The sequence below is a fragment of the Coregonus clupeaformis genome, chromosome 15, assembly GCF_020615455.1.
Source record: "Coregonus clupeaformis isolate EN_2021a chromosome 15, ASM2061545v1, whole genome shotgun sequence".
Taxonomy (NCBI): domain Eukaryota; kingdom Metazoa; phylum Chordata; class Actinopteri; order Salmoniformes; family Salmonidae; genus Coregonus; species Coregonus clupeaformis.
The window spans coordinates 37,910,489-37,935,483 of NC_059206.1; the positions used below are offsets into that span (position 1 = coordinate 37,910,489).

Below are 24,995 nucleotides of genomic sequence, written 5' to 3' on the forward strand. Positions count from 1 at the left end.
CGCGTCCTCCTGGCCGTCCCCGAGGCCGGTGTCGGCGCGCTACTGGAGCTGCATGGGGGCGGGGAGGGGGTACTGTCACGACTTCCTCTGAGGCTGCCTCCTCTCCTTGTTCGAGCAGGCTTCAGCATTTGTCTTCACCGGCCTTCTAGCCACTGCCGCTCCTCATCTCATCATTCCATTTGTTTTGTCTTGTTGATTACACACACCTGGTTCACATCCCCTCATCAGTACCTGCATAAGTGTTCCCTCTGCCCCCTTGTCTTTGTGTGTGATTGTTTATTGTGAGGATAATGAAGCTCGGTGGAGCTCCGTGTATTTTGTATCGCCGGGATATTTCCCTGGGTGCCGTGTATTTTCCATTGCGCCTGTTTTGTTTTGACGCATTTCTTCATAATTGCGGAATAAAGCCTGTTATTCTGTGATTTACCCTCCTGCGCCTGACTCCTTCGACATCACCTCATCACAGGGATGAGTCGGACGGCAGAGTGAAGGAAAAGCAACCAACAAGTGCTCAGCATATGTGGGAACTCCTTCAAGACTGTTGGAAAAGCATTCCAGGTGAAGCTGGTTGAGAGAATGCCAGGAGTGTGAAAAGCTGTCATCAAGGCAAAGGGTGGCTATTTGAAGAATCTCAAATATCAAATATATTTTGATTTGTTAATTAAAAAAATGGGTTACTACATGATTCCATATGTGTTATTTCATAGTTTTGATGTCTTCACTATTATTCTACAATGTAGAAAATAGTAAAACAAACAAAGTAAAACCCTTGAATGAGTAGGTGTGTCCAATCTTTTGACCGGTAGTGTAGGTTATGTGAAGGTGTGGCCTTGTTGATACGGGATGTATATGTTTTTAAATAACATTTTTAGAACGTTCTCTAAACGTTACAAACGTTTTCTTGTGGTTTAAAAAAAAAAAATCGTTCTCTGAACAATTATTGTTCCGAGAGTGTTAAGAAAACATAAAAACCACAAGAAAACTTCAGTAACGTTCAGAGAATGTTATTTAAAAACAACTAGTTTGACATTGGGAATGTCCTCAAATAGTTCAGAGAACGTTAAGAAGCAAAAGTTCTTCTGTGGGAATTTTGGTACTTCATCATATTGTTTCCTACAGGTTTGCTCATGGTTCTATTTAATCATGTTTTCAAATTATTATTACCAAAATTGAAATTAAAATGTAACCATGTAATGGAATACCAAGAAAATAACGTATTTTTGTCAAGTTCTTTAAATGTGCTGAGAATGTTCCAAAGCCAAGCAACTATCCTGCACCATTAAAATCAAATCAAATCAAATGTTATTTGTCACATACACGTGTTTAGCAGATGTTATTGCGGGTGTAGCAAAATGCTTGTGCTTCTAGCTCCGACAGTGCAGTAATATCTAACAAGTAATATCTAACAATTTCACACATATACCCAATACACACAAATCTAGTAAGGAATGAAATTTAAGAATATATACATATATGGAAATGCAATGACAGAGCAGCATGGACTAAGATACAGTAGAATATTATAGAATAGAATACAGTATACACATATGAGATGAGTAGTGCAAGATATGTAAAAAATTATTAAAGTGACTATTTTTCAATTTCTTAAAGTGGCCAGTAATTTCAATAGGCAGCAGCAGCCTCTAATGTGCTAGTGATGGCTATTTAACAGTCTGATGGCCTTGAGATAAAAGCTGTTTTTCATTCTCTCAGTCCCAGCTTTGATGCACCTGTACTGATCTCGCCTTCTGGATGATAGCGGGGTGAACAGGCAGTGGCTCGGGTGGTTTATGTCCTTGATGATCTTTTTGGTCTTCCTGTGACACATCGTGTGCTGTAGGTGTCTTGGAGGGCGGGTAGTTTGCCCCCGGTAATGCGTTCGGCAGACCGCACCACCCCCTGGAGAGCCCTGCGGTTGCGGGCGGTGCAGTTGCCGTACCAGGCAGTGATACAGCCCGACAGGATGCTCTCAATTGTGCATCTGTAAAAGTTTGTGAGGGTTTTAGGTGCCAAGCCAATTTTCTTCAGCCTCCTCTGTTGTGCCTTCTTCACCACACTGTCTGCGTGGGTGGAACATTTCAGTTTGTCAGTGATGTGTACGCCAAGGAACTTGAAGCTTTCCACCTTCTCCACTGCGGTCCCGACGATGTGGATAGGGGGGTGCACCCTCTGCTGTTTCATGAAGTCCACGATCATATCCTTTGTTTTGTTGACGTTGAGTGAGAGGTTATTTCCCTGACACCACACTTCCAGAGCCCTCACCTCCTCCCTGTAGGCGTCTCGTCATTCTTGGTAATCAAGCCTACTACTGTTGTGTTGTCTGCAAACTTCATGATTGAGTTGGAGGCGTGCTTGGCCATGCAGTCATGGGTGAACAGGGAGTACAGGAGGGGGCTGAGCACGCACCATTGTGGGGCTCCAGTGTTGAGGATCAGCGAAGTGGAGATATTGTTTCCTACCTTCACCACCTGGCGGCGGCCCATCAGGATGTCCAGGACCCAGTTGCACAGGGCGGGGTTCAGACCCAAGGCCTCAAGCTTAATGATGAGCATGGAGGGTACTATGATGTTGAATGCTGAGCTATAGTCAATGAACAGCATTCTTACATAGGTATTCCTCTTGTCCAGATGGGATAGGGCAGTCTGCTGTGTGATGGCGATTGCATCGTCTGTGGATCTATTGGGGCGGTAAGCAAATTGAAGTGGGTCTAGGGAGACAGGTAAGGTAGAGGTGATATGATCCTTGACTAGTCTCTCAAAGCACTTCATGATGACAGAGTTGAGTGCTACGGGGCGATAGTCATTTAGTTCAGTTACCTTTGCTTTCTTGGGTACAGGAACAATGGTGGCCATCTTGAAGCATGTGGGAACAGCAGACTGGGAAAGCGAGAGAATGAATATGTCCGTAAACACACCAGCCAGCTGGTCTGCGCATGCTCTGAGGACACGGCTAGGGATGCAGTCTTGGCCGGCAGCCTTGCGGGTGTTGACATGCTTCAACGTCTTACTCACGTCGGCCACGGAGAAGGAGAGGCCACAGTCCTTGGTAGTGGGCCTCGTCGGTGGCATTGTGTTATCCTCAAAGCGGGCGAAGAAGGTGTTTAGCTTGTCTGGAAGCGAGACGTCGGTGTCGGCGGCGTGGCTGATTTTCCTTTTGTAGTCCGTGATTGTCTGTAGACCCTGCCACATATGTCTCGTGTCTGAGCCGTTGAATTGCGACTCCACTTTGTCTCTATACTGATGTTTTGCCTGTTTAACCCTTGTGCTTTGCTGGAAAAAAATGACATCCATTATGTTACGGATCAAATTGACCCGCACAGTTTAAACACACTCAAGACAGTCAAAGAATTAAGTAAAAACAGAAACAACTTTATTTTGTCTTATCAGACATTTCAGAAAGAAGAAATACAATACTTTTTATTTTTTTTAAACAATATTTAAGAACTATTTGTTAAACATATTTCCTTTCTCACAAACAAGATTTTTCAGTTTCCCCAAGTAGGTTTTTCCCCCTATTGGTCCATATTATCCCTTCAGTCTTTCTCTCTACATGTTGAACACAAGTGTGTGTGTGTGCTTTCTGCAGATGTATTTATTGCATTCTACACAAGTGGTGCTTGTTTTACTGTCTTGTCGAGGGGGCAGAGCTGGCATCTTTTCCGTTTCTTGCCACTGCCTGTATCCACTGGATCCATTTCTGGTTGATTGGAGGCATGTGTTGATGGTCCAGCTTGAATTTTCTGGACGGCAGATGCAGCTGCTGTCGACCGAGGAGGCCGGACTCTCCTCTGGATCTTGGGAGTGATGAGAGCTTTGCCGAGCTCCTCTAGGAAAAGCCGGCGTGGTACAATTTGCCACCATTCCATTGCTGGTTGATTTCAGTCCACAGGACATAGGCATTGTAAGCAGACACATCCACAATGTTGTAGAAAATCACCAAAGGCCAGCGGGCAGTCATGCGCTGACAACTATATGTTGCTGTGACTTTATCCAAATTGTCAACTCCTCCTTTGGTGGAATTGTAGTCCAGTATTATTTGTGGCTTGATGTCCTCTCTTGCACTCAGCGATGCATCTTTGTGCATTGTGCTCATTACAAGAACATTCTTGTTCTTCTTTGGGCAGTATGAAACAACAGTTGCATTTTCAGAGAAAGCAAATTTAGAGGAATGCACAGTTCTGCCCTGCATTTTCAGAAGCTCACTGGGAAGTTCAGGTTTGTTTTTCTGATTGTTCCAACCATGGTCAGCTTTCTCTTCTGTAGTTCAACACCAAGGCGGTAGGATGTGAAGAAGTTGTCACACGTGATGTTATGACCTTGCAGCCCTTCACTCATGTCCAGCACCACCCGCATCCCCTGGTTTTCTCAGGCACTCCGCCGGTGGCTTCCCAGTGTAAACTTGCATATTCCATGCATAGCTTGATGTGGCATCACATGCTGCCCATATTTTGATGCCATATTTTGCAGGCTTGTTTGGCATATACTGTCTGGAAGGGACAACGTCCTCTGAATGGAACAAGGCGTTCATCAACTGTAACATGAGGACTGGGATTGTACAGTAACGGTAGAATTTCCACCCATTTATCCCATACATCTCTGATTGCAGCTAGTTTGTCTCTTTCACGTCGACCGGTCTGGTATCACGGTTATCAAAGCGAATCACCCGAGAAATTATGTGGAATTCTTGTAGAGACATTGTTGCCCGAAATATTGGCCTTCCATTCTCTTCATTCCACAGGCTGGCCGTTGCTTCTCCGTTTGACCGGTAGACTCCAGCTAATATGAGCAATCCAATGTATGCATGCAAGTCAATCCGATCCAGTGGCTTCCAGTTCTCTTGAAACACACGGCTCCCCTCCAAGTTGGTCATGTCCAGAACAATCTTCTCTATTGCTTGGGGTAAAAAGAGCTCAAAAGCTGATTGTATGTCATGGACTCGAGTGACAGCAAATCGTGTAGGTCCTGGAACCATTTTTATTACATTGGAAGCTGAGAGTCTACCTTGACCTCGTTGTGGTGACGGTGACCATTCAATATGACCATCTTTAGACTTCCATGTCTTCTCTTCTCTTGATGATGCTTGTTGCATGCTCTGTCTCTCATCTGATGTAGGGGATGGTACGGCAGACTCCTCCTCTGAATCCTCTTCAATGAAGACAAAATCTGGATCATCAACAGCATTGTCCTCTATCTCTGAAATATCCTCTGTCTCTGAAACCTCTTCTTCTTTTTCACTGTCACAGTCCAGAATTTGTGATAAGACTTCATTGATTGAAAATCTTTTGGAGCTCATTTTTGAGTGTCTGTGTCAGGGACCTGCTGCTCTCACACTGAGGAGAAGCTTGGGAAAGCCCTTTTTAACCCAAACACAATTCTAAAAGTGCAACCAGGACCAGTCAAAACAAAATACATCAAAGACACTTTTTTGTTTTGCACCTGTGCAAATATATATACACATGAAAGCCTCCGGGTCAAAATGACCCACAACATCATGTTTGTATACAAAATGTACACAGACATTCCACAACATATCAGTGTGTCCACATTTTGCAGTTAGGTTCATGACCCTAAATGAGGAAAAGTCATGTAATTTCATGGCGAAAAAGAGTGGTTAACTAGTATTTTAGACAACGCAAAAGTGGAAACGGGTCAAATTGACCCACAACATAACAGGAGGGTTAATTGCCTTGCCGATTGAGTAGCTACACTGTTTGTATTCTGCCATATTCCCAGTCACCTTGCCATGGTTAAATGCGGTGGTTTGCGCTTTCAGTTTTGTGTGAATGCTGCCATTTATCCACGGTTTCTGGTTAGGGTAGGTTTTAATAGTCACAGTTGGCACAACATCACCTATATACTTCCTGATAAACTCAGTCACCGTATCCGTGTATTCGCCAATGTTATTCTTTGAGGCGACCCGAAACATATCCCAGTCTGTGTGATCAAAACAATCTTGAAGCATGGATTCCGATTGGTCAGACCAGCGTTGAATAGTCCTTAGCACGTGTACTTCCTGTTTGAGTTTCTGCCTATAGGAAGGGAGGAGCAAAATGGAGTCGTGGTCAGATTTGCCAAAAGGAGGGCGGGGGAGGGACTTATAACCATCCTGGAAGTTCGAATAGCAATGGTTGAGGATTTTAGCAGCGCGGGTACAACAGTCGATATGTTGATAGAACTTTGGCAGCCTAGTCCTCAAATTTGCTTTGTTAAAATCCCCGGCTACAATAAATGCAGCCTCAGGATATGTGGTTTCTAGTTTGCATAAAGTCCAGTGAAGTTCTTTGAGGGCCGTCGTGGTATCGGCTTGAGGGTGGATATACACGGCCGTGACTATAACCGAAGAAAATTATCTTGGGAGATAATACGGTCAGCATTTGATTGTGAGGTATTCTAGGTCGGGTGAACAGAAGGACTCAAGTTCCTGTATGTTACTAAAATTACACCATGAGTCGTTAATCATGAAACACACACCTCCACCCTTCTGCTTCCCGGAGAGATATTTATTCCTGTCTGCGCGATGAACTGAGAACCCATCTGGCTAGACCTATTTCGACAGAATATCCCCAGAGAGCCATGTTTCCGTGAAACAAAGTATGTTACAGGCCTTGATGTCTCTCTGGAAAGAAATCCTTGCCCGGAGCTCGTCGAGCTTGTTAACCAGAGACTGAACATTAGCGAGTAGTATACTTGGAAGCGGTGGGTGGTGTGTGCGCCTCCTAAGTCGAACCAGCAGGCCGCTCCGAGTGCCTCTCCTCCGCCGGCGATATTTTGGGTCAGCCACTGGAATCAGTTCAATTGCCCTGGGGAGAGCAAACAAAGGATCAGCTTCAGGAAAGTCGTATTCCTGGTCGTAATGCTGGTGAGTTACTGCCGCTCTGATATTCAATAGTTTTTCCCGGCTGTATGTAATGATACAAAACACTTTCTGAGCTAATAATGTAAAAAAAAGAATACATAAAAAAACAAAATACCGCAAAGTTTCCTAAGAGCTAGTCGCGAGGCCGCCATCCTCGTCGGCGCCAGTGTATCATTCCCAGAAAGTTGATGGAAGGTTCTATGAAAAATAACCATAGGACAACAACACTCTCACCAAGCTCCAAAAACATATGGTTCTCAGAACGTTATGCGCTAGCTGGGTATATAACCTAATATCAAGATATCATTAATTGACATGACCATCGAAAAGCAGGAGACCTGGCATACTGTATTGTACCTTTAAAAGCTATTTTAGTTAGTACTGTGGGTGAGCTCATACTTTGGCCAGATGTGATCTCTTCACATTTTAACTGCCAGCACTTTTGTTCTTTCTATAATTGTCTAAAAGGTCAATGGGCATTTGAGAGACACATAGAAGGTGTTCATTAAATGTACCAAGAACATAGACTGTCTTTTTAATATATCCACCCAACTCTTTTCACCACCAGGAACAGTTTGATATAAATCCCTAGTGCTCTAACAGACAGTAGATATTGCTATTGTGGACATTTTCACTGGATCGTCCCAATATATAAATCCATTAGGGCATGAAATCGATAGCAAGCCTTTGTGCGAGCTACAGGTGGCCATCAGAGTTGCTTTTTTGGCCAAATCATTTTTTAAACAAATTGGATGAGGAGAATGAATTGTATGTTCCAAACTGCTGAACCCAGGTCCCCATTGGCTGGCTCTTATCCTAACATCCTGCAGTCGGTAGCCTGCTCTGCAGAACTATATTTTTCTGAGTGCCCCTGGATGAAAATAACGTACTATAATTGAAATGTGTGTCCTGGTAATTCTTCATCCCTCCCTTTCTTTATGTATTTTCTAATCATATAATTGTTGTTCTATTTTTTTCCCCTACAGCCTTCATCAATTTTATTGGCTGCAGTATGCTCTGTGGAACAGAGGGAGAAATTGGAAGTCCATTTTATTAATGGCAAACAACAATTCCGTCAACTCCCTCATACTGACCTTTCGTAATTCACTTATAAATAAAGTCAATGTCGTCTGGCTGGAATGTTGCTACCAGACAGATGTGTCCCTTTCTATGAGATTTAAACCATCACCTCACCATCTATCATTTCACCACTGGTGTCATTGGTATCTACGTACTCTGAAACATACTTACGCTACACACATGCACGCACATGTACACACACACGCACACACCACCACCACAAAATGACTGCTGCAATGTGCAAAATGTAATCTCCTCTCCTTATATGCTGAGAGTAGTAAACCCTGCTAAGAACAGGCTGTCTGTGTGTTCTTGTCATCTGCATGTGGGCCTTGACAAACACAGAGTGCATATTACCTCTCGGCTTCAGCTCCATATTTTATGATACCAAGCGGGGATGTGTGGAGAGGCAGTACACCAGCAGAGAGATATGACAGATTACTCTATGGTGCAGTTTATAGGACCTGAGGGTCAAATGGCACAAATAACCAGCATTGGTTTAATTGGCAGAATTTGACACTTCAAACAAAGAATGGAAAGGTTGGAGGTAATGTCATGTCAACTACTGTAGCGTAAATATCCAAAGCTTCTGCTTTTGGCATACAGTGGCTTCAATGTTCCCACATACGTGTAATACTAACAGGAATATAAGAGCAACGTTTTCGATGCTCATCCAACATTTTCACATGCAAATACTGATCTTTCACAGCCATTTATACCACCAGCTGGATTAAATGATTATGCAATCTTAATACTCTCTAAAGAGACTCTCTAAAGACTGAAGAGGTGTCACCAGCTCAGGAATGACATTGAAGTGTCATAACTTTTGAGGATTTTGTGATGGTCTGATTAACTCTAACTCTGAGATGATAATTGCTCTTGGAGGATAGATTTCAGTTGTAGTACACAATAGCTTTCAAAACACCTTCATAAAATATCAGCTTTTGAAAACTCATCTCTTTCTCACCGAATTGTATCATCCTGAAAGATACAGGCTGTTCATCTGGCTGTCACATATCAGTTGGATGACAAAATGTTAGTCTTCAAAGCAACAGAGGCCAATACAGAAGTTGCATGGGAATGAAGCCCTTTTAAAACCTATAGATTCCCTTTGAGCGAATGGCAGAGGGAACTTGAAAGCATTTATGACAGACAGAGTAATTCTCTGAATCCAAAGAGCAGCTAATGATCCTTTCAGGGAGAGATGCAGTGGTGTAGTTAAAAAGAGCTCTGTTTTTTTTGTTATACTGAAGGTAAATTGCATAAATTAAAAAGTGATAGCTTGTCTCAGAAACTTGACCACTCTTACGGTGGCATTCATCACTGTCCCAATGGGAGCTTTGGTATATCTAAGGAACGGTTGAAGATGATAATTCGTAGGAAGAAAGTTAGAGATGATAACTGTTGACACAAACGATTTCTTCAAAAGCAACCGGCTAATTACTACTTCTGTCTACTATTCTATCTTTGTGACCGAACTTTTTTGCCACTCAAAGCTATAATTGCATATAATTTACTGTCAGTATTTTCATCTTTAATACAGTGTGTGAACTAAGTATACCCAAGCTAAAAATATACTTTGGTAAATTAGTTACAGACGTCTGTGTTGTGACAAGGTATGGGGGTATACTGAAAATAGTCATATTTGGTAAAATACCAAGTCCATATTATGGCAAGAACAGCTCAAATATGCAAAGAGAAACAACAGTCCATCATTACTTTAAGACATGAAGGTCAGTCAATACGGAAAATTTGAAGAACTTTGAAGGTTTATTCAAGTGCAGTCGCAAAAACCATCAACGCTATGTTGAAACTGGATCTCATGAGGACCGCCACAGGAAAGGAAGACCCAAAGTTACCTCTGCTGCAGAGGATAACTTACTTAGAGTTACCAGCCTCAGAAATTGCAGCGCAAATAAATACTTCACAGAGTTGAAGTAACAGACACTTGTGGGTGAATGAATGATCTCTGCATGTGTATTTCCCACCGTAAAGCATGGAGGAGGAGGGGTTATGGAGTGGGGGTGCTTTGCTGGTGACACTGTCTTATTTATTTAGAATTCAAGGCAAACTTAACCAGCATGGCTACCAAAGCATTCTGCAGCGATATGCCATCCCATCTGGTTTGGGCTTAGTGGGACTATCATTTCTTTTTCAACAGGACAATGACCCAACACACCTCCAGGCTGTGTAAGGGCTATTTTACCAAGAAGGAGAGTGATGGAGCGCTGCACCAGATGACCTGGCCTCCACAATCCCCCGACCTCAACCAAATTGAGATGGTTTGGGATGAGTCGGACGGCAGAGTAAAGGAAAATCAGCCAACAAGTGCTCAGCATATGTGGGAACTCCTTCAAGACTGTTGGAAAAGCATTCCAGGTGAAGCTGGTTGAGAGAATTCCAAGATTGCGCAAAGTGTCATCAAGGCAAAGGGTGGCTTTTTGAAGTATAAAAATATATTTTGATTCGTTTAATACTTTTTTGGTTACTACATGTTATTTCATAGTTTTGATGTCATCACTATTATTCTACAATGTCCATACTTTTAACTGGTACTGTACAGTCGTGGTCAAAAGTTTTGAGAATGACACAAGTATTGGTATTCACAAAGTTCACTGCTTCAGTGTTATGAGATATTTTTGTCAGATGTTACTATGGTATACTGAAGTATAATTACAAGCATTCCATAAGTGTCAAATGCTTTTATTGACAATTACATTAAGTTTATGCAAAGAGTCAATATTTGCAGTGTTGATCCTTCTTTTTCAAGACCTCTGCAATCCGCCCTGGCATGCTGTCAATTTACTTCTGGGCCACATCCTGATTGATGGCAGCCCATTCCTGCATAATCAATGCTTGGAGTTTGTCAGAATTTGTGGGGTTTTGTTTGTCCACCTGCCTCTTGAGGATCGACCACATGTTCTCAATGGGATTAAGGTCTGGGGAGTTTCCTGGCCATGGACCCAAAATGTCGATGTTTTGTTCCCCAAGCCACTTAGTTATCACTTTTGCCTTATGGCAAGGTGCTCCATCATGCTGGAAAAGGCATTGGTCGTCACCAAACTGTTCTTGGATGGTTGGGAGAAGTTGCTCTCGGAGGATGACTTAGTACCATTCTTTATTCATGGCTGTGTTCTTAGGCAAAATTGTGAGTGAGCCCACTCCCTTCGCTGAGAAGCAACCCCACTCATGAATGGTCTCAGGATGCTTTACTGTTGGCATGACACAGGACTGATGGTAGCGCGCACCTTGTCTTCTCCGGACAAAGTGTTTTCCGGATGCCCCAAACAATCGGAAAGGGGATTCATCAGAGAAAATGACTTTACGCCAGTCCTCAGCAGTCCAATCTTCTGCAGAATATCAGTCTGTCCCTGATGTTTTTCCTGGAGAGAAGTGGCTTCTTTGCTGCCCTTCTTGACACCAGGCCATCCTCCAAAAGTCTTTGCCTCACTATGCGTGCAGATGCACTCGCACCTGCCTGCTGCCATTCCTGAGCAAGCTCTGCACTGGTGGTGCCCCGATCCCGCAGCTGAATCCACTTTAGGAGACAGTCCTGGCGCTTGCTGGACTTTCTTGGGCGCCCTGACGCTTTCTTCACAACAATTGAACCTCTCTCCTTGAAGTTCTTGATGATCCGATAAATGGTTGATTTAGGTACAATCTTACTAGCAGCAATATCCTTGCTTGTGAAGCCCTTTTTGTGCAAAGCAATGATGACGGCACGTGTTTGCTTGCAGGTAACCATGGTTAACAGAGGAAGAACAATGATTTCAAGCACCACCCTCCTTTTAAAGCTTTCAGTCTGTTATTCTAACTCAATCAGCATGACAGAGTGATCTCCCGAGTGGCGCAGTGGTCTAAGGCACATCGCAGTGCTAGCTGTGCCACTAGAGATCCTGCTTTGAATCCAGGCTCTGTCGTAGTCGGCCACTACCGGGAGACCCATGGGGCGGCGCACAATTGGCCCAGCGTTGTCCAGGGTAGGGGAGGGAATGGCCGGCAGGGATGTAGCTCAGTTGGTAGAGCATGGCATTTGCAACGCCAGGGTTGTGGGTTCGATTCCAGTATAAAAAAAAATAAAAAATGTATGCACTAACTGTAAGTCGCTCTGGATAAGAGCGTCTGCTAAATGACTAAAATGTAAATGTAAATCTACAGCCTTGTTCTCGTCAACACTCTCAACTGTGTTAACGAGATAATCAGCAGGGCTGAAATGCAGTGAAATGTTTTTAGGGGATTAAGTTCATTTTCATGGCAAAGTGGGACTTTGCAATTAATTGCAATTCATCTGATCACTCTTCATGACATTCTGGAGTATATGCAAATTGTCATCATCAAAACTGAGGCACAGACTTTCTGAAAATTTGTATTTGTGTCATTCTCAAAACTTTTGATAACGACTGTATATATATCTAGTCTAAAATGGAATATACTAAGATGTCTTTTGTATCTTCTTAGCCAAAGTTATTTATACCGCTACCATACTTTTGCTAGCATACTTTTGTCATAGCCTAGAAATGTCACATCTGATTCAACTAATACAAAAATCGACACCTGTATTAGCTAAATCAGGTGTACTACTGCTGTTCTGGAACAAAAGCCCACACATACTGTCACGCCCTGGCTCTGGGTCTCTGTTATGTTGAGCCAGGGTGTGTAGTTTCTATGTATTTGTGTTCTAGGTTCGTTATCTAGCTCATGTGTTTCTGTGTTGGCCGGGGTGGTTCTCAATCAGAGGCAACGAGTGTCAGCTGTTGCTTGTTGTCTCTGATTGGGAACCATACTTAGGCAGCCTGTTTTCCACAGTGTTTTGTGGGATCTTGTTCCGTGTATGGTTTGTGTCTGTTACCTAGGACTTCACGTATCGTTTTGTTTCGTGTGGTGAATCAAATTAAAAGTATGTTCACTCATCACGCTGCGCATTGGTCCACTTCCTCCAACGATCGTGACACATACTGCAACCCTTCAGCACAAGGAGTGAAGAACACTGTCCTATGTAATGTATAAAATGGAGTGCTAACAGTGCTTTCTCATTCTGATAATACATTATACATCATAGCTCCATGTAGAGTGCCAGTAATATGTAGTCTGAGTACCAAAACATTCTTGAGCGTACACCATTCGTACTATTGGCTTTGATCAACGCTAGTCAGATCTTCCCTACTGACTGAGAGGACCAGGATGAAGTGTGTGGGTAAATTAAAATATTCTGATGCTTACTGGGTTTGAATACGGTGCTAGCAACATCAGGCTTGTGGGTTTGATTCCTTCATGGTGTAAGGGTTGGTGTGAGGTGTGACCCAGGTGCGGTGCAGGATAGACAGTAGGCAGTAGGCAGAGATGGTGAAACAAGGATATTTACTGGTGGTCCCAAAACCAGGATACAAAATAACGGACTTGTCACGATAAAATAAAGCAGGAGCAAATTGGTCTCCAAAAACAGGCTGACAGCAAACATACGAAATACTAACTATGACTGAAAACAACAATGAAACAGGGAGAACACTTCTCAAGTACCTGTACATACGTCTCATGATCAGACACTGATTAGTACTGTTTGGCATCGAGAAACTAGCAGAGAAAACAGAGCAAGGGAACACAGGGAAGTGAGGGCATAAATACACAGGTGAACAGGTAGACACAGGTGACACCAATAGGATAATGATTAGTCCAGACTGTGAGTGAGGAGGTGCCTAAGGTTGTCGGAGGATGACACCTAGTGGGTCACTCCGGAACTGCGACCCCCTTTGAGAAGGGGAATGAAGTGGGCAGCCTTCAAAAACCGGTCCACAACGACCAGGATGACTGTGTATCCATCAGAGGGGGGTAGGGCGGAAATTAAATCCAGCGAAATGTGGGACTAAGGGCGCTTCGGGATAGGCAGGGGTCGGAGCAGCCCTGCCGCAGGCTGACGTGAGCTCTTCGTGCGCGTGCACACCGGGCAAGCAGCCACGAAGGCGCGCGTATCCCCCTCAGCTGATGGCCACCAGAACCTCCTACGCAGGAACTCCAACAACCTGGCACCCCCCGGATGGCTGGTGAGGTCGGAAGCGTGCGCCCACTGAAGAAGTCTAGAGCGCGCAGTCTTGGGTACGTACATCCCCCCCGATGGAACTCCGCCCAGATCGGGCTCCCGCTGTAGCGCTGCTCTGACCAGTCTATTGATTCCCACGAAACTGGGGCAGCATTCATGGCGTTGGGGACAATGGTGTCGTCCCTCTCCACCAGGTCCCCGGACGGTATGAGATGGTGAACCGGAACCTGGTGAAGAACAACGCCCACCTGGCCTGGCGCGAGTTGAGCCTCTTGGCCCCCTGAATGTAGGCTAAGTTCTTATGATCAGTCCATACGACGAATGGATGGGCGGCACCCTTAGCCAATGCCTCCACTCTCCCAGGACAAGCTTGACCGTTAGCAGCTCATGGTTCTCCATGTCGTAATTCCGATCCACCGGGGACAGCCGACGGGAGAAAAACGCGCAATGGGGTGAGTCTTACCATCCGTGAGGAACAGCTGGGACAGAATTGTTCCTACCGCAACGTCTGAAGCATCCACCTCCACAATGAATGGCAGGGACGGATCAGGATACCCTAGGACCAGGGCCGATGTAAAGCGCCGCTTAAGCTTATCAAATGCGTTCCCCACTTCCGGGGTCCAGGCGAAGGAGCGCGCGCACGTTCGTCTGGGTGAGGGCTGTCAGGGGAGCAGCTAGGGAGCTAAAATTGTGAATAAATCACCTATAAAAATTAGCGAACCCTAAAAACCGTTGTAGTTGTAGCGGTTCTTAACCGTGATGTTGTTGAGCGCCCGGTAATCAATGCACGGCCACTGCCCACCGTCCTTTTTCCCCACAAAGAAGAAGCCCGCGCCCGCGGGTGAGGTAGAGGGACCGATGTGACCCTCGACGAGTGCCTCGTCGATATACTCCCTCATGGCCAGCGTCGCCGGCTGGGACAAGGAAAACAATCGCCCTTGTGCGGGCATGGCATCCGGCAGGAGATTGATAGTGCAGTCTTATGGCCTGTGAGGAGGTAGGCCCTTGGCACGCCTCTTACTAAACACCTCCCCCAGATCCCAATATTCCCGGGGAACGCCTGCCAGGTCTGGGCCGGTGACGGAGTCTGTAGCCGCCGTCCTCCCGGTGGCAACCGCGGCTAGGGTGGTAGGCGGTTCGGAGTGCGGGGCCTGGGGAAGAGGTGATGACTGGTACGTGGTCTGGGATGGTGGTTTGGGCTGATGAGTGGTCGGTGGAGACCGGAACAGGACGGAAGCGGAGCCTCCCTCCAGGATGAGCCACCCTGTGGACCAGTCTATCCGGGGTTTGTGGGCGACCAGCCAGCGGTGCCCGAGGACGAGGGGACACTCCGGAGAGTCCACAATGAAAAACTGGATATCCTACCATAGCCCCCCTGCCACCCCGACACTCACGTCGACAGTGCGCCAGGTGATGAAGCCCGACCCCAACAGCCGGCCATCCAGGCCCATGACCGGAACCAGCTCGGAGAGGGAGAGTAACGGAACGCTCCATCTTTACTGGTGGTCCCAAAACCAGGATACAAAATAACAGACTTGTCACAATAAAATAAAGGAGGAGCAAATTGGTCTCCAAAAACAGGCTGACAGCAAACATACTGAAAACAACAATGAAACAGGGAGAACACTTCTCAAGTACCTGTACATACATCTCGCGATCAGACACTGATTATTACTGTTTGGCATTGAGAAACTAGCAGAGAAAACAGAGCAAGGGAAAACAGGGAAGTGAGGGCATAAATACACAGGTGAACAGGTAGACACAGGTGACACCAATAGGATAATGATTAGTCCAGACTGTGAGTGAGGAGGTGCCTAAGGTTGTCGGAGGATGACACCTAGTGGGTCGCTCCGGAACTGCGACCCCCTCCTGTAACACATGGGCCACACACACTACGGAAAAAAATGTCTGGTAACCGGTATGACCATATTATTATCATAGGGGCAGGAGATCCAATACTAAAGTAATGGTTGAAGATTGTGGAGCAAATTCAACTCCATCTCTGTTTTATTAGTCAAAATAGATTTATATTCATTTCACAAGATGGTGCAAATCGGGCGAAACGCCTTAAGAGGCGTTTTCGATGTATCAACTGAATTTCACTTTCATTTCCTAAATGTACTGGAGGCTAAAGTGGAATATTGACCCCGGCCTTGACCCGGTAAGGGATACAGTTGGGGATGTTTACCTTGCAGGTGGAGCTTGCTCTCTGGGCTCTGCAGGAGGACGGAGCTCACCGAGTCAAGATTATCATAGCTGCTGCATCCCAGCGGGCCCGTACGAGTCTCTGTCACCTGCAAAATAATCAGGACAAAGATTTCAGGAACACTAGGGGAGAGAGACACTGCGGTGTGTATGTATGTGTGTGTGTGTGTGTGTGTGTGTGTGTGTCTGTGTGTGTGTGAGTGTGTGCGTGTGTGTGTATGTGTGTGTTGGAATGGGATGGGATGGGATGGGGGTGATCATAGAGAGTTGTTTTCACTACAATTTGAGTAGCCTCACAAAGTGAAATACTGAGTAGAGATTTACACATGTAACTCATCAAGCATGCATTGATATCATTGAAGGAAAGGAGCGAATGTTTTTGTCATGCCTTTGTATGTCAAGCATTATTATATTTAAAAAGATGCACAAATTGTGCCTACACACTGAAGAAGGCTGCAATGAAAAAATCTAAAAAATCTAAAAATGAACTAAACTTTGTGACATCTTTTTGAGTGCGGACTCATTATACCTTTTGTTTGTCTTTATTTGAAGTTTTAGGAACCAGCCAAGGTTCTGGAAGAGTGCAATGGTCCCCTTTTGATTAAGCATTATTATATTTCCACATAAATAAACAGTGTGAGGCATTTCCTTTACACAGAAGGGGACATTCATCAACTAATAATATCCCTTATACATGTTAAAAACATAGTACATACTGCTGACTGCATAATTAAGCTATGATCAAGCCATTCATATTTCAAATGTGACCATGTGAGTAGTTCATAAATATCTGAACTCCACGTGTGTCACGCTAGCACATACATGTTCTGCAGTGCTCAGCTAAGTAAGCTGTAATTGGGCCAGAGCACAGCAGACAACTTATGAGGCCTTTCTAAGAAGTACTTTTATAAGTACCTCCTTTTTATATTTGTCTGTGACGTGTACCATGACCGGCTTATGAGACCAATTTTATTTTAAGGAACTTTAAAGGCTTTGTTTCCGTTCAAAAGAGGTGAGACGCTAATGGACTTTTTTTCTTCAAACGGTGCCTGCGTCCCACTCTCTGCTAGAGAATAACACTTCCCTTATAAAAGTCGCAGTAGTGGCCTCTCTCCCAGCCCAAGCTTCAATCTATGGGATAATTAGGATAGTCAAATGTGAGGGTGCTTTTAGTCTGACTTTAGACTTGTTTAATGAGAGTGCTCTTAAAAAAAGAAGGGTGACTTTCCTCCTTTTTATCACCTTTTCTTCTCATTACGAGTTGACCGGCAGTGTTCAGTAGTACATTCACATGAGTCCAAGAAGCCAGATGAGATGCTACTCAGCAAAGGAGATTAAGAGAAAAAAACTTGTGGCATTAACCTCAAACGAATTTCACTCAGTCTCTGGCTCGGTTAGAAAACTCAACGCTTTAAGGTGGGGGGTTGCGTTGGCAGCATGCATGAAGTCCAATCTCATGTGAATAGGGGTTATCGACGATGTGGGAAGAGTAAAATACTTCATGGTGAACAAACAGCTACAGCTATTGATACAGTTACATTGACATTGTGACGATCCCGGCTGTCTGAGTCGGGTCCGGTCTGGTGACTAGTGTTCCTGCTCGTATTCTCCAGTTTCCCGAGGGTTCGGGAACGCTCCGGGGAGCGCTCTGGTTTTTCCGCACCTGCATCCCATCAGCAATCTGCACACCTGGTCCTGATCATCACCCTTCTTAGGCTCTGGCCCAACATCCAGTTCCTGCCGGATCGTTAGCCATGAACAGTATGTTGTCAGCGTATCAGTCTCTGAGCCAGTAGTGTTAGTTTTGTTGTTTTGCACCTTTTTGACTTGCTGTGTACTGACCTCCGTTTTGTTCTGTCTGCAGTCTCTCACCCGGAACCTTCACCCAACCTCTGCCTGATGGTCGGCGGCTGCCGAGCCAGTACCGGACCAACCACCGCACCCTCAACAACCCATCCACGCCACCCGCTCTGTTCCCTGGATTATTCAGCTTCACTCGGACTCTAACAATAAACACTCACCTTTGTCTCACGTACCGTGTCCTGGTCTGCTTCTGGGTTCTGGCTTAGTTAACCGTGACAGACATAGAATGCAGTGATGGGTAAAGTTCTTATTTCTCACTTCCTGTACAGCCAACACTATAACAGTTTGCGATTGACAATGTGACACTATTTTCCTGTCTTTAATGTTGATTCAGTGCCAGATGGCAGGTTGACAAGCAGGAAATTAGACAGATGTACAGTATATCTTACCCTTGGCGACACTCTCTTATGGGGTAAAACTTGAAACATGGGGGGAAACAAAGTGACAGGCTCCTAAAAATCCACTGGGCACAGACGTCAATTCAATGTCTATTCCACATTGGTTCAACGTAATTTAATTGAAATGACGTGGAAACAACATTGATTCAACCAGTGTGTGCCCAGTGGGACGCTCTGCAATAACATAGCTTAACATTGAATTGTATGCCCCTTCCTGCCAAAGGGTAGATATGCTATGTTCTGCAAAACTATGACTGAATCAGAGCACATTTTTTATCTGTTTATGATTTAAGTGTATATAAAGGTAGGTATGCTTGCAGCAGCCATACCACTGCAACTCTCCACCACTCCAAACTCTAAAATTTCAGAAAGCTAAAGTAAAGTTATTGACAGAGAAGCCAAAACAAGAACTTTTCTAAGCTCGCTGCAGCATTGCATAAAGTTTCAAAGTAGATTGATTACTGTGCTTACCTAGCCTATCAAACAGTGGCATCTTGATGGGTGCTGACAGGGTGCTTTTCTCCCTTTTGTTGTTGCTTATCACAGAATAAATTATTTCCTGGTTGTATTGCACACACGCACACATGATAATGCAGAAAATACATTCAACATTTTACCTCGATCAATGTGTGCTATAGTGCATCACGTCCAACAATCATATTGTCAAAAGGTGGAAAAACAGATTACCATCCTTGATAATCTGAATGCCCAGTAGGATATCAGGCAGTTTCTCTCCACACACAGATACAAACACACACTCTCTCTCAAACACACATACAAAATTGAAAAAATGGCATACAACATAATAAAAATACAAGGAGCAATCAAAGAGCTGAAACAGGCCAAGGAGGATTTAGAGGATTTGGATTATTAAGCAGAACACAACTCAGAACCCCAGGGGGGGCATACAGTTTCATAGCCCTACCTAACTACCATGGCCCTAGAACACACTCTCTTTGTTTCTCTTCGATTTCCAAAATCCAGGATACCTAGAATCAACAAGCATATTTGGATTATAATGATAGGAACAACGTTATCGTCCTGTGTTTGTCAATTTTAGGATTTGTTTTCATTGCGTACTCAATCTCCATCCAGAGCAGGATAATTAATTTGTGGGGTACATTACATCCTATCCATCTCTTATCATTTAGATGGATCCCACTACCAGTTACAGCATATTTCCTGCCAATTATATGCATAATAGATTGCTAAAAGCATGTCACCCTGGAGACCTTAGGAGCATTGGCATTTCAATATATTATGTAATGGGGATGAGTGACAACGTTATCTTTGATAACCATTTTGTTAAATGATATCACCATCTCTTTTTTATTAACACCAATTATTACAATTTGTATGGTGTCTGTGATTCATAGAGCTCAAGTGAACTTCATGCACTGTTGCAGTCCTATTCCAAATTTGCAATTGTACATTTTTCCCTCAAGCACGAATTGTGACAGAATAAATATGGCTCCAATAAGACTGGCTTTAGGAGTTCTTGTTGCAAGCTTGCTGAAGTTCAGGAAATTTCTCGTCCGCACAGTTCAAATCAAATTTGATTTGTCACATGAGCCGAAATGTTTGCTTACTAGCCCTTCCCAACGATGCACAGATATTACAAATAGTAACTACTACATTGACTCTCATACAAAACCCACACACACGACATACATACATACAGTTGAAGTTGGAAGTTTACATACACCTTAGCCAAATACATTTAAACTCAGTTTTTCATAATTCCTGACATTTAATCCTAGTAAAAATGCCCTGTTTTAGGTCAGTTAGGATCACCAATTTATTTTAAGAATGTGAAATGTCAGAATAATAGTAGAGAGAATGATTTATTTAAGCTTTTATTTCTTTCATCACATTCCCAGTGGGTCAGAAATGTACATACACTCAATTAGTATTTGGTAGCATTGCCTTTAAATTGTTTCACTTGGGTCAAACGTTTCGGGTAGCCTTCCACAAGCTTCCCACAATAAGTTGGGTGAATTTTGGCCCATTCCTCCTGACAGAGCTTGTGTAACTGAGTCAGGTTTGTAGGCCTCCTTGCACGCACACGCTTTTTCAGTTCTGCCCACAAATTGTCTATATTTTGAGGTCAGGGCTTTGTTATGGCCACTCCAATACCTTGACTTTGTTGTCCTTAAGCCATTTTGCCACAATTTGGATGTATGCTTGGTGTCATTGTCGATTTGGAAGACCCATTTGCGACAAAGCTTTAACTTCCTGACTGATGTCTTGAGATGTTGCTTCAATATATCCACATAATTTTACTTCCTCATGATGCCATTTATTTTGTGAAGTGCACCAGTCCCTCCTGCAGCAAAGCACCCCCACAGCATGATGCTGCCACCCCCGTGCATAACGGTTGGGATGGTGTTTTTCGGCTTGCAAGCGACCCCCTTTTTCCTCCAAACATAACGATGGTCATTATGGCCAAACAGTTCTATTTTTGTTTCATCAGACCAGAGGACATTTCTCCAAAAAGTACGATCTTTGTCCCCATGTGCAGTTGCAAACCGTAGTCTGGCTTTTCTATGGCGGTTTTGTACATTTTGTACCAAAGTACGTTCATCTCTAGGAGACAGAACGCATCTCCTTCCTGAGCGGTATGACGGCTGCGTGGTCCCATGGTGTTTATAATTGCGTACTATTGTTTGTACAGATGAACGTGGTACCTTCAGGCGTTTGGAAATTGCTCCCAAGGATGAACCAGACTTGTGGAGGTCTTGGCTGATTTCTTTTGATTTTTCCATGATGTCAAGCAAAGAAGCACTGAGTTTGAAGGTAGGCCTTGAAACACATCCACAGGTACACCTCCAAATGACTCAAATGATGTCAATTAGCCTATCAGAAGCTTCTAAAGCCATGACATAATTTTCTGGAATTGTCCAAGCTGTTTAAAGGCACAGTCAACTTAGTGTATGTAAACTTCTGACCCACTGCAATTGTGATACAGTGAATTATAAGTGAAATAGTCTGTCTGTAAACAATTGTTGGAAAAATTACTTGTGTCATGCACAAAGTATATGTCCTAACCGACTTGCCAAAACTATAGTTTGTTAACAAGAAATGTATGGAGTGGTTGAAAAATGAGTTTTAATGACTCCAACCTAAGTGTATGTACATACCGATACAACACATACACAAACACACACACACACAGGCACACACACATATACACACACATACAAACACATTTTCACACTCGTCATATGCTGCTGCTACTCTGTCTAGTCCCTTTACCCTGACTTCATGTATATACAGTATGTATGAGTGTGAAAATGTGTTTGTGTATGTGTGTGTATGTGTGTGTGCATGTGTGTGTGTGTGTGTGTGTGTGTGTGTGTGTGTGTGTGTGTGTGTGTGTGTGTGTTGTATTGGTATGCATGTGTGTGAGAGTGTCAATGTAGTGTGTATGAGTGTGTATCAGAGGAGGCTGGTGGGAAGAGCAATAGGAGGACAGGCTCACTGTAATGGCTGTGATGGAATTAATGGTATCAAACACATCAAACACATGGAAGCCACGTTTGACTCCGTTCCATTAACTCCATTCCAGCCATTACAATGAGCCCATCCTCCTATAGCTCCTCCCACCAGCCTCCTCTGGTGTGTTTATAGTGCATATATATAGGCTTGTGAGTGTGCATAGAGTCAGTGCAAGATAGGGTCAATGCAAATAGTCTGTTTAACCATTTAGCTATTTAGCAGGCTTATGGCTATTTAGCAGCCTTATGGCTATTTAGAAGTCTTATGGCTTGAGGGTAGAAGCTGTCTCGGAGCCTGTTGGTCCGAGAGCTGATTCTCTGGTACCGTTTGTCAGATGGTAGCAGAGTAACTGTCTATGGCTTGGGTGGCTGAAGTCTTTGGCAATATAAATCATAATCAACCAATCATTCCCTCTTCCTCCCTCTATATTTATTTAGGAAAAATATGTAATTAAGTACTAGTGGTTAAGGGCGTTGGGGCCAGGACCGAAAGCTTGCTGGTTCGAATCCCTGAGCTGACTAGGTGAAAAATCTGTCGATGTGTCCTTGAGCAAGGCACTTAACCCTAATTGCTCCTGTAAGTTGCTCCGGATAAGAGTGTCTGCTAAATGAATAAAATGTAAATGTAAAATTACATGAATGTTCATGTACTGTATATTACCAGGTCACAATGTGCTTCTAATGTCAAGAGGAAGTAACTTTCCTCTTTCACCAACAATGAGCCCACCTATAGCACGCATGGCAGCCATTTTGTGCTACACATCTACACATCAGTTGCTGCAGTGCAGAGGTGAGGAGTATTACTACTGACAACACAGGCATTTGTGGTATAGCTACAGCAAGAGAATCAAGGCACAGTTATGAGCATAATTTATTCTCAAAGTCCTTAAGACATCCCCTAGCTCTGTCCTTTATCCATTTTAGCCATATTTGCTATTGGACAACTCTGGCGACTGAAGACAGGATTAAAATGATGGTAGCCTGAGAGAAGGAGGGAGAGAGGGATGGAGGGAATAGATTGGGGCTTGAGGGAGGGATACATCCAGTATGATGGAGTGTCTTCATCAGGGGACTTCTGCCACTGCAGAGCTTTCTTAATCTGCCCATCACCTGCCACTCGCCTAATGACTTTCTATTTCTGGAAACAGGGAAATGAAGGGACATGCTCCCCAGTAACTCTCTGTGGCTGGACACATCTCAGAGGAAGTTTGCTTTTGGAATGTAAGGTGATTCCATGGAATTTAATAAGAGGTAACTTCACTGTGTCCCATGGCCTAACCGCACAACTCATGAAATGTGAGGGGTTTTAATTTTGTTCGGAGCCTACATGGAAAGGTAACAATTGGTACAATTGGTAGTGCTAAAACTGAGTTCTAAGATTGAATTATAATAAGGCTGCTTCAAAATTCAAATGCCACACCCTCCTCAACCAACCAATCAAAGCCTAGTTAAATTCACACAAAATCTGGATTAAATAACAGGGCCTGTTAATTTTAACACCTCAGACTCATTTTGCTCCACTCTACTCCAGAGGACTGTGGACCACAGAGGTGGCAATCAGAAATGAGAAACAGGATCCTGCTGCATCATCAGTAAATCTGCATATTGAATCCTGGTGTAAATCAGGCCAGCAGAGTGACACTTCAGGGAAGTGACCTTGTGGAAACACTAGCCAACGTTACACAGCAGCAACCATATTCCTCCCCACCCCTGAATAATCATCCTGGAGCTTTGTCACAGAAAAACAGCCTGCTCGTAAAATTGCATTCTTTCATTAAAAAGTTTTACTGGGAATCTTATTTTCCTTCGTAAATTATCTCCTCCCCAGGAGTGCTACCACGTAGGTAGCTTTTGGGTCCTGCTACACCAGGGATGCGGGCATCTGAATCATAAGGGACCACAGTGGCTCGGGGGTCTGTGTCCCCACATCCATACCCACACATGCAGTCAGAGTCGGCCCAAGCCTTTTGGGGGCAAAGCATTTTAGCGACCACCCTTTTGACAGCGGAGAGAAACATTTGTACGTTTTAGAGTTAAATTACTGCAATTCTACACAAATGTTGCAATTTTAAAGCAAGTTTGCTGCAATTCTACACATTTTCTCATGGAGCGGAAAGAAAATGTTGCTATTTTATAATTAATTTCATGCAAATTCGACTCATTTTGCCATGGGGCGGAGAGAAAAATGTGCAGTTTTACAGCTCAATTTCCTGCAATTCTACTCATTTTGCCATAGGGTGGAGATTTTTTTTGCAGTTTTCAAAATGATATCTGAGTGAGAGTGACTAACAAAATCAGTGAGGTTCCCCCAGTTGGTAATTCATGATTAATACAAGTTCAGATAGCTCGCTAGACTAACTTACCAATCGAAAAATATTTAGCTGACATGGGCTAATTGAGTGATTGTGAGTGACTAAGATAACAAGAGAAAAACTTCTGATGCACAACCACATTTAGAAATTGCACCTTGTGTATTATACTATTCTAATTCTCAACAGTTAGTTGAGACACCGACTGAGTTCCTAAAAAATAAAGAGATATTCACCACCAGTCAAAAGTTTGACCACACCTACTCATTCGTAGGGTTTTCTTTATTTTTACTATTTTGTACAATGTAGAATAATAGTGAAGACATCAAAACTATGAAATAACACATATGGAATCATGTAGTAACCAAAAAAGTGTTAAACAAATCAAAATAAATATTATATTTGAGATTCTTCAAATAGCCACCCTTTGCCTTGATGACAGCTTTGCACACTCTTGGTATTCTCTCAACCAGCTTCACCTGGAATGCTTTTCCAACAGTCTTGAAGGAGTTCCCACATATGCTGAGCACTTGTTGGCTGCTTTTCCTTCACTCTGCATTCCAACTCATCCCAAACCATCTCAATTGGGTTGAGGTCGGGGGATTGTGGAGGCCAGGTCATCTGATGCAGCACTCCATCACTCTCCTTCTTGGGTAAATAGCCCTTACACAGCCTGGAGGTGTGTTGGGTCAATGTCCTGTTGAAAAACAAATGTTAGTCCCACTAAGTCCAAACCAGATGGGATGGTGTATTG

General features: G+C 43.8%; 1 protein-coding gene across 1 annotated transcript in view; it reads right to left on the bottom strand.

Annotated features, from left to right (window-relative positions):
* LOC121582486 (BMP/retinoic acid-inducible neural-specific protein 1-like) overlaps positions 1-24,995 on the bottom strand; it is a 196,862-nt gene that overhangs the window by 55,515 nt on the left and 116,352 nt on the right. Inside the window, exon 5 of the mRNA XM_041898305.2 lies at positions 16,158-16,263. Coding sequence (XP_041754239.1) covers positions 16,158-16,263 — 106 coding nt within the window. The remainder of the gene's footprint in view (positions 1-16,157; positions 16,264-24,995) is intronic.